Source organism: Poecilia latipinna, unplaced genomic scaffold, assembly GCF_001443285.1.
Source record: "Poecilia latipinna isolate Pla-1442-1.1 unplaced genomic scaffold, P_latipinna-1.0 Scaffold958, whole genome shotgun sequence".
NCBI lineage: Eukaryota > Metazoa > Chordata > Actinopteri > Cyprinodontiformes > Poeciliidae > Poecilia > Poecilia latipinna.
The window spans coordinates 174,418-185,385 of NW_015113574.1; the positions used below are offsets into that span (position 1 = coordinate 174,418).

Here is a 10,968-nt window from a genome sequence, read left to right on the forward strand (position 1 = left end):
TTTTTTGTTTTTTTTCCGTTTTAAATGTGATTTTTTTTTTTTTTAAAACAACCCTTTTTTGTTTTTTTTCCGTTTTAAATGTGATTTTTTTTTTTTTTTTTTTTTTGTGCACTCCGGGCAAAACGTCTTCGCAATGATTTCGACTTGTGGTCGTAAACTGTTAAAACGATTAGAAGAACCACTTTCAGTTCGGGAAACTTCCGGGGGGTGAAAAAAAAGGACCAAATTGGATGATTTCAGTTCTTTCAAAAATTATAACCGAGTTCAGCTGGCACGTGCAGGCGTCGATTTGATCGCATACGAAGCTGAAAACATGCTATATATATATATATATATATATATATATATATATATATATATATAAAAGAGTTATGTTTGCATGCTCAGCGCTGATTTTCATATCTTAAAAAAAAAACAGATGCATAAGCGGTGAATTTCTGCAGTTCACACGTATGGATTCTGTCATTCGGTCATCTGTAGCAGGGAACACTTCATAAAAAGTCAAACTGGTTAAGTGGAGTTTAAAAAAAAACACAGTGATGATGATGATTATTATTTTTAAGGAAAACACGAACTATTCAGACGTCTCGCTGGTGTGTAAAGTGTTGCCTGGCCTGGCTCCGCCCCCACTGACTAATTTCATTAAACAAAACCAGAAGTTGTCCAGGAGGATGCAATCTGTAAAAGAAATACATTTACAATTTACAGGAAGTTTTCTAAATCGTTTACAATTCTGCATGGTGATTAAATGACTTGGAGATCAGTGTGTTAAATTTATGTCTTGAACTATTTGTTGAGCAACTTTTTCAGCCATTATTTTACAACTTAGAAAATCCTATTTATTTATATCACGTTTGCCTCGTTTCATCAACCTTCCAGAATTGAAACTCTTTGGCATAAATCTCTGATGTTTCCATGTTAAACTTTAGGATTATGGTGCCTCAGTTAAAAACTGAGTTTATGCCAAAGTGTAAAACGGTTCCAGTTCAGAACCTAAAGCTAAAGATCCAAATCAACCTCAGACTAATTTAGTTCCCCTTAATAAAAACCACTCTTATTTTCAAATTTAGATTCAGTGACAGACTTGATCCTAATCTAATCCAGCAGAGTTGTTTTAATTGGTCCGTTTAGGGATCGTTTGTGCAATGTTTGGCAGCTTAATGCATTAAGTCGCTGCAGCCACTGAGACTGTAGAAACCTCTACTGTGGATGCAGCTGATGGACAGACGGTCGACTTGTTTCCGGTCACCTGTTCGTTCAGAGAAGTCATCAGGAATGTCAGGAAAACGGATTGTTTTCGGTGATAATGCACGGCGTGCTGCTAGCTCTGGTGATGACCTGTTAGCAGTTCCTCCGGTTGAATAAAAGTCCACTGAGGGCATTCTGAAGCTTGTATATGAAAAAAAAAAAAAAAGAAAAAAAAAGACGTCAGTCCACCTTATAACTCAGGTCTGCTGAATGATGATGAAACTCTGATTGTGGGACATTCATTAATATAAAAACTGTGGCGAAATGGAAAAGAGAAATGTCAAAGAACTTCATTGGGCTGTGGCAGCTTAGAGGAATCGGTGGTCAGGTCCACAAGGGTCAAACACCATGTTTGTGTGCGAGAAGCTAAGATCATGTTTTTGGACTGTGGGAGGAAGCTGGAGTACCCAAAGAGAACCCACCATGCACAGGGAGAACATGCAAACTTCATGCAGTAAGACCCGGGGCCGGGCATCAAACCCAGAACCTTCTTGCTGCAAGGCAACGGCTCCACCAACTGCGCCACTGTGCAGCCAACTTTATTAACAAAGTATATTCTAGTCTAGTCTATAAATCCAATGATTTTTAAATAGCTTCATGTAAACCAACCAAGATGTGTGTGTGTTTTTTTTTAATAATATACCAAAACACTTTTCCTGCTTTTCTACGTTTTCTTCAGCTCCCATAAAGTTTTACCTTCTGTGACCTGAGCTACTTCCACTCATTTCTGGTGTAAATAACCAATCCCAGTAAAAACAACAACAACAAAAAGAAAAAAAAAACAAAGTTGATCATAACATGAATTATTTATAACATGATGTTATTTATTCCTGCATTTTTTTTCAATACTTTTTTCCCCAGCGCAAAATAAATCATCTAAAAGACATATTATAAGACATATGTCTTTATAAGACATATAAAGACATATATGTCTTTATATGTCTTATAATATGTCTTTAATATATAAAGGCATATTATTATGACTTTCAGTTGTAATTTGATCATGTGGGCCCCATCGGGCCACCCCCGATCTGGCAGTGTCCAGATCGGGGATAACTTGCTATCCTTCCTTCTTTACTTGTTGCCTTAAAGGTCTTAAGCACTTCTCCTTTCTTGTTTTTTTTTTTCTTATGATTTCTTTAAAAGATTTCCACTGAGACAACCTTGGAAGAGCAGGCAGTCTGTGATATTGATTTTTAAGCTCGAATTTCTCCTCTCTCTCTGACATTAGTACATTATAAGATTCTCAAAGTCTTTTTTTTCCCCTCTTGCTGCTCTGTCGGACTGCTTTTCAGTGGATGTTTGACCGGCTGTACACAAGTCTGGAAGGCTTTAGGAGAAGGGAGGGCAAGAAGGAGAAGATGAATTTTGTATCAACTTGATTCCCCTCTGCGTTCGGTTCTGTCTGCTCAACAGTTGTCCAGTTGTAAGGCAGATCGGGTGGAAAAACATCTGCGCAGGAATCGCTAATAAACCCTAAAGCAACTTTTACGAGGCAAAAGTTGGATTTTAAGAGAACCTGAGATGATTTGATCACCAGGAGTTTGTAGCTGAATGGCACCCTGCCTGTGCTCCTTCTTTTTGTTCTGCAAAAAAAAAAGAAGATAGACAAAAGGAATAAAGACTTCGTTTGTCTCAAAGTTTTTCAAAGGAATCTGCAGTCTGAATAATTCAGGTCAGGTTTGATCAGACAGCATTTTAGAAAGGGACCCACCAATTTACTTTTTTTTTTTTCACTTCAGATATCGGTACCGATATCTGAGGTTTAGAATCGGCCAATACCGAGCCGAATTGACTAATTTTTTTTTTTTTTTTTTTTGAAACACGGCCTAAATTATAAACTTATCTCACACGTAAATACACCAACAGTTTCACAAGCTTGGTCAACCATGTAAAAACAACAACCTTAATTTGTTCAGTCAGCATAATTAGAAGTAAAACAGACAATGTAAAATAAATAAGTAAACTGAAACTGACAAAAACAAAAGGATGACTACCTTGTTCAAAAGTAAACTGCAACAAACTTTCAAATGGTTCAGAAAGTGGAATTAGGAGTTCCACATATAATGTAGAATAAATAATAAATCATGATGTTGCTCAGAGCACAAAGCATAGGATTACACTAAATAGATCTGCCCTCATGACTGACACCAAAAACCAATCTAGAATTTTTTTGTCAGTATCGGGATGATAGAGATGCTATCGGATTGGTGCATCTCTAAATTACATTCCAGATTCCTGGAAAAAAATGAGCACAAATAAACAAACACATTTTATTGAACCTCAGTGAACCGTCAACCTTTCTTACAATTTTCTGTCCATCTGATAAGGACCTGAACTACGAAGAAGCAATGTGGCTCAACTTAAAAACAGATGTTCAGGCACCACCACTGTTAGTTTTTAGTTTTATTTATTTCAAACACATTCACCATTCAAATACCGTAATAAAATGTATTTGATAAGTGTTTGAAAAGCAGGTAGGCAGAAGTATAAACTTACTTAAACGGTCATGTAAGACTTGCTGATGCTCACAAAGTAACAAAAAGCTGTAAGAGCATCAAAAGTCATGTCTGGGCCACTCGTTACCCTTTTGTAAATATAGAATAATATTAGAAATAAGTAGAAAATCAATGTAGCAGACGTGGCAGTGATATGCTAATTCTAACTAATGAATCGTATTCCTTACAGGAAAGTTTGAAAAATATTGTGACTTAGACTGAAACGAGAACTAGAATATGGAAAGTAAATGACTGGGGAGGGGGAAAAAATCTTAGATTTTTTTTTTTAACTGTTTTTCTTTGGAGAATCTGTGGTAAGTTTCAATATTCAATATTTCTCTGGTCTTGTTTTCAGCACTTGTGCTCACTTTCTTTTGAAATCCTGACATTCATTGATCAAAAATGAAAACATGTCAATATTATTTTCTTTTTTGTTTCTTTACAAGTTTGAAAAATATTTTGTGGTCAAATATTTTGGAGTTCCTGAAATTCCTCTGTTGATAATCGGCTGTAGGTTGGTGCTTTTCAGAGCATCTATCCTCCCACAAGTCTAACACTAAGTAAACATCAGAACTTCTAAATCTTTTTTTAATTTTAGATGTTTGTTGAACTAGTGGGAAAGAGATTCATCTTGCAAAAGTGTTGAAACTGAAATATTTCACGTTGTGACGTTACAGCCACAAACTTGATCAATTTTGCAAGCATCTGATATAGCAAACCAGTGATGAACACAAAGATAATTTATCTTTATCTGCTCAACATTAACTTGAGCGCTCAATATTTTTTCAGCAGTAAATCATAGATTTGAAATATTAAAAGGATCTTGCACATTTTTCATAAAGAAAGGCCTAGAACATACATTTTATGTAGGGATGCACCAATACGACTATTTGGGCCGATATCGATATCTTAAATTACTTTTGCAGTTATATGCAGTTTACTGATATTATGTATATTGCACTACCATTTCAACATCTTTGGGGAAACAACCCCCACCAGAAACAGACGGCAACAACATAAAATGAACATTGGTTGTTCATATCAGCCCCGTTCTAATTATTGGACCAATAAAGAAATGTTAAAAAATGCCTAATATATGATGATTCCAATGTTGGTGCCGATATATCGTACATCTCTAATTTCATGGGTCCATTTCTTTCTATTTTATTAATCTATATAAAATATCTTTAGCTTATTTTAAGGAGGAAGAACATGATACGGTCAGTCAATTTGAAAATTGCTTAAGGGAGAGTGTTTCGATTCTTGAAGGCATGTTTGAGGAATCCTTAAATCTCCAATTTCAACTATCTGGGGTTACCTAAGCGCTTGGTTTCACTATTTCCACGAAGCTCCTCCTCTGAGCCGCAGTATCTAGTTGAGCCTTCGCTTCACAGAGCAACCCCGCCCCAGTCAGCAATTAGCAATTAGCTGGTGGAACTGCGATTCTAGTGAGCTCATCATAGTTACTGCTTCTCAATCCAACGCTCCTAAGGATGTTTGTTAACGGCGTCGTGGAAGAAAGATTGTTGTGACTTCCTGAAGGCAAAGTGTTGGAAAGAGCAGGAGATTCTTAAAGAGACAGAAGCCCAATTTTAAGGCGACAAACTGCAAAGTTGAAGCTTTCTAATGTCTCTTTCTATAAAAGACTGGATGATAAAAGTCTTCAGGGCAGGTTTGTTTACAGACGCTTAAGCATCTTTTTTATTTGTTGTTTTCTGTGTTTTATCTTGGATATTTAAAATGTGTTTAAAGTTAGAAATGAAAGTTTCTCACCTTTTGACAGGGTGTACTTGTACTATTATGTCGTTGCCTTTGTATTACTTGAAAATTATCTTAAAATGAAAATACTATTGTTTATTGCAATACCTTCTGGGACAATTTATTGACTAACAAAAGTCAATGTAAGAGCTATAGTCAAATGCAGCAGGCGGAGCTCTTTATCTGGATGTTTGTTCTACGATGGTTTATTTTGATAATCACCCATCAAAGCTAGATTTGGTTTTTCTTTCACTTCATAATTATACGCCAACATGTATTTGTCTTACATAGAATTGCAATAAAAGTTTTGATTTGTCAAAATGTAGAAAATGTTATAGTTTGGTAACAAATTTTAACTTGACCGTGCATTTTGTAAAGGATATCAAAATATTCATTCGGTATGAACTTAAACCCTGATTTTATTTATTTTTTATTCCATGGGATTAATTCCTGTCACTTTCACTTTTTCAACAAGAAGTTGTGAATTTTAACACTTGTAAGGAGTCGTGTTAAAATTCGACTCATAAATTTTATGAGTTGAATTTATCTAATTTATGAGTCGATTGTTGCACAGTGATCGTTCACTGTGCAACAATCACAGTGAAGGAAAATACTCAGTTGTTCCATTACTCGTTCATTTATTTGGCGCTTAGACACAATAAACATTGTCTCAAGGCACTTTATAAAAAATGATTCCAATTCAATCGCACATCAGTTCCAGTTGATTCTGGTTATCAAATGGTACATTAAGCTCAATTAAATATTCAAAGTAGTTCAAAAAGTTTCCATCTAAGGAAACCCGGCAGGTCAGTTAGGACCTGAGCTCTGACTGTACCCACAGTCTGTAGCTTAAGGAGGATCGATGTCCACAAGGAGCCAATTTCTTGAAATCTGCCCAGCAGAACTTTCTACATTAACAAACTGAAACCTTTCTGAAACACAGACGGAACGGCGAGCATGTGAAAGACGGTGAGAGCTGCCAGACCTGGTCAGAGCTGACATTGGTTAGGATAGAGAAATTCCTCAATGGGCTCATAAAACAGGAGCGAAGGGGAAAAATGAGGGAGGATCTAAGAAAGTAAAGGAGAAGAAGAAGAAAGAGAAGAAGAAGCAAAATTGATTGTTTGGATGAATGATGCTTGGCACTGAGCTGTAACAAAGCGACTGTGTCTTCGCTGAAAATCTACGACGCTTCCTCCAGCGATCAATGGTCCTCCATTGTGAGAGACGTCGCGAGATGCCAGGACGGTGCGTTCGTGCGCCCTCGTTCAAATCGATTTCTGCTCCTCCTCCTGCTTGTGAGATCCTCCACTTTGGCAACCGACATTTTGCAACAAAATTCTCCTTCTTCTTTGCAATAATCCCCGCTTTGCAACTTTTTTTCTTTTCTTTTTGACTCCTTCACCTCTCCTCAGCTCCTGTTTGGTATTCTCCTCCTGCCTGTCTGGCTGAGCTAATATTTTCTCCCTCAGTTCTGAGGAGGAACGGCTCCGAATTCCCATTTCTGTCTCTGCGAGTGTGTTCCTGCATGCAGCCGGCCGCCTTCTGCCACAAGTGGACTCTGCACGCCGCCAGTGAATTAACCTTGCACCGCTGAGCCAATGTGCAGCATACTGAATCAGTGCACACACACGCGCGCGCTCACACACACAGGTGAGAAGAGAAATGGCTCGAAACAAGAGAGGAAGTGATTATAAATGTACATGGTGTTGGCAGAAGCAGCACCTGACCTAAGTGAAGTTAATTTGTTGTGGCGGTGCGGAGCACAGAGAAGCAAAAACAGAACAGCAGCGCGTTGGCAGAGCCGCCGGAATGACAAGCTGGGCAAAGGATGGAAGGAAATGAAATATGTTTCTGAAAAAAAAGGAGTGAAAAGTAGAGATGCGAATCTTTCAGTGTCAGATTCGATTCTGATTTTTAGTGTCACTATTTGATTCAGAAATGACTTTTGATTCGAATGATATTTGAGAAACTATTTGCGATTCAGAAACAATTTTTGATTCAGAAACTAGTTTTTCTATTTAGACATTCTAGAGATTCTGTTTAAATGATGTGACTGACGGCGTAAACAAATACATTTGTTTGAAACTCTTCCATAAGGTTCTGTAATGCATCAAATTCCATCAGCTTACCCGTATACTGAAACAAAAATAGGTTTGAGCATCAAATTATGCGTCTTAATTCCCCAGAGTTAGGTCAGCTTAACTTTCTGACTTTTCCTTAAGTTAAAAAAAGTATTTATTCAAAATGCATGCAGTTGGAGAGACGACCTTCTACGGTGTCAGAGTGGATGCGTAACGCAGCATACTCTCAAATCGGAGTGGCAGTGACGTAGAACATAAAGAGTGTTTTGAATCGATTCAGAATTCCCAGGATGAGGAATTGCACTTTTCTACAGAATAAAATTTTTTCTACACCTGTAACGTAAAGTGTTTGAGTGTGAATAATGCTGAATTTGTGTCCCAAGTAGTTCCAAATGTTCGAATGCCTTCAGATTGATGAATGTACCCGTGATGACTCGGGGAAAGAGGCTGGCGTGAGACTTCCAGAACAATCACATCTTTCCTCAGTCTTCTGTTTTCCCATTAAACTGTCTTTGGCTGGATCAACACTTCTTCTCAGTAGGTGGCATGAAAACGCACAGGCACAGCGACTGAGACAGTTCTAGAAAGAGTCAGCGGTTTTTATTTTGTTTTCACACCGTAAAACAATAAGACGTCTGAGGATTCAGCTGCTGCGTCTCATTTAGTCAGAGTATTTCCTTTCACAACTGTATTACGTTCCCTCGGATAAAAGCGTTTTTGTCTCCCACCCAACCTGCTGCGTAACCAGAGACATGATGAAATCCTAAAGAGTGAAAATATTCTGCGTAACCAGCCGAGAGAAAAGTGTTTTTTTGCCATTGTTTGTTTTTACAACTGGGATCAGACAGCAGAAAATGAATGAAAAATGCCGGCCGGTTAGAAACAGTTGAACCATACCACACATCCAATTTAAAAGAAACATAAATCCCATGCTGGCAGCATTTTTTTATTATTATTATTATTTCAGAGAGAGCTGTGAGATCTTTTCAAGGCAGTTGGAGGATACGCACTTTGACATGCAGTGCGATTCAGTCTCCAGTTTATGATCCAGTTGAACAGACAGAGGAACAAAAACATGTCTGCTGTACTTTCTGCTGGTCCCATGCGTTTGTTTTCCATTGCTTGCTGTTTGTCTGAAGTTAATCCACGCTGTCATCACTGCAACAACACAAAATCTTACCAAATATTTTTAGTCTAGTTTCCAGTGAAAATATCTTAGTACACTTGAAATAAGATAAAGCTAACTTACAACTTTTCATCACAATATAGGCTGTTATTTTAAGTCAACAATTCCTTAATGTTGATGGAAAAAGTGCTAGTTCCATTAACAGATTATTTAACTTATAGCAAGGCATTTTTCTCTTGTGTGAAACTAGTAATTTTACATCAATATTAAGGAATTATTGACTTAAACCAATCTCCTATATCTTGCAGAAAAGTTACTTGTGAATTTGTTTTGTCTGGTTTCAACTCTGAATGTTTTCACATCTGACAATCTGGTAGTTTCGGGTTAGATTTGGGACCAAAATTGCATCATTTTCAGCTGGTGTGGTTAAGTTTCACACAAATGAACCAAACCCTTTGAAAAACCTGTTCGCCTCCTCACCTGTGGTGGCACTGCAGCAAAAACTACTGAAGGAAACACTGACTGGAACTTGTCTTTTGTCTGGTAAAAAAACCCACAAGATTTCTCGTGCTAGTATTAGGCACTTTAAGCTATGATTCAATCCAATGTTTGCTTTGGTTGTATTTACCCAGAATGCTCTGCGATGTAGTCCTCTTCAGTGCACTTCTTTCTTTTGGATTGGACTCAGAGTTCGATTGCACATCCCCAAACAAACCAAACTTTCCAGGCAAATGAAGTAGAGTTCGATTAAAGCGGACTAAATAGAGCTTCCGTAAATACACCCTAAGATAGTTGCAGTAGAAACTTAACAAAAATACTTAGATTTTGTGTTTTTGCGATGGTGAGACTACAATTTAAAATAAATTCATGTAACCTTTCTGTGTCTTGTAGGCATCGTGTCCCTGATCTCCTTGGCTGTCCTCTCCTATGAGCGCTACAGCACCATGATAACCCCGACCGAGGCCGACTCCTCCAACTACCGCAAGACCTCCCTGGGCATCCTCTTGTCCTGGGTCTACTCCCTCTTATGGACCCTTCCACCGCTCTTTGGCTGGAGCCACTACGGTCCAGAGGGTCCCGGAACCACCTGCTCAGTCGACTGGACAGCAAAGACAGCAAACAACATGTCTTACATCATCTGCCTGTTTGTGTTCTGCCTCATCGGACCTTTCCTGGTGATCGTCTACTGCTACGGGAAACTGTTGTATGCCATTAAACAGGTGAGTCACACAGGACAGCCAATGGCTACTTTTCTTAATTATATGGTCATTTCAATTGCGCAGTTTGACATTTTGAAAATAAACTTGCTTAACAAACAGGATTTCTCCCAGTGTTTTATAAGCCTGGCGGGCCCACAGGCCTTATTTGCCACCCCACCAGGCTAAGTGTTGTTTATTTTGAATAGGGTTTATATAGACTAGTGACAGTAAAGACAGTGACAGTTAAATGCGTCAACTATAAACCTAACTTAGAGTTGACTTATTGAACTGGATGGTAGGGGGTGCCATCCCTGCACCTGCCCATTGGCCTCACATGCTATTATTTCCAAATTATAACACCTGATTGTGCACTTCCAAATCTTTGTAACTTTTAAAAAATTTTTTAGCTCAAATACACAGTGGGCTGCTTTTGGACTGCCCTAGAATCTACCCCATCAGGCTTAGCATGTTTTCTGGGGGAAACCTTGGAGGAAATATGCCAAGAAAAAAACTCTTGTTTTTAGATAAAACGTTTTGCCGGTAGGGTGAAGTGGTTTCCAGCCATATCAAAATTTTGCAAAACTGCAATGGAAACGCTTTTCTTTTTTTCACTTTACATGAGTCATGTGATCAACAACCGGATGTTGCCACTGGTGCAAACCACGAAGAAGAAGACAACATCAGGAAGTAGTTGAAGGATGATGGCGGGATAATGACTTATTGGGTAAACAAACTTATTCACAAGTGATTTTTATTGTTTTTTATTACTGGAATATTAAAGTTTTGCACACATTCGCAATATAAACCAGAAATTGAAGTGGGTCACTCGAAATAACTGAAAAACTATAAGAGCTAGAGGAATGAAACTTGGCACAGAGAGTACTCTTGGGGGGATCCACAACTCCACAAAGTTTGGTGGGCGTGGCTCCTTCCTTTCGTATAGCTGCCATGGAAACGACCTCTCTGAAAAACGGGTCACTCGAAATAACTCAAAAACTAAAGGAGGTCTTGGGCTGAAACTTCGGCTATATGGAGCCCAGGGGGCCCCCCACATG

At 38.2% G+C, this 10,968-nt stretch overlaps 1 protein-coding gene across 1 annotated transcript in view; it reads left to right on the forward strand.

The window, feature by feature from the left end:
- Positions 1-10,099, forward strand: part of LOC106958038 (opsin-3-like) — a 14,060-nt gene extending 3,961 nt beyond the window's left edge. The window contains exon 2 of the mRNA XM_015049735.1: positions 9,606-10,099. Coding sequence (XP_014905221.1) covers positions 9,606-10,099 — 494 coding nt within the window. The remainder of the gene's footprint in view (positions 1-9,605) is intronic.
- The last annotated feature ends 869 nt before the right edge of the window (positions 10,100-10,968 follow it).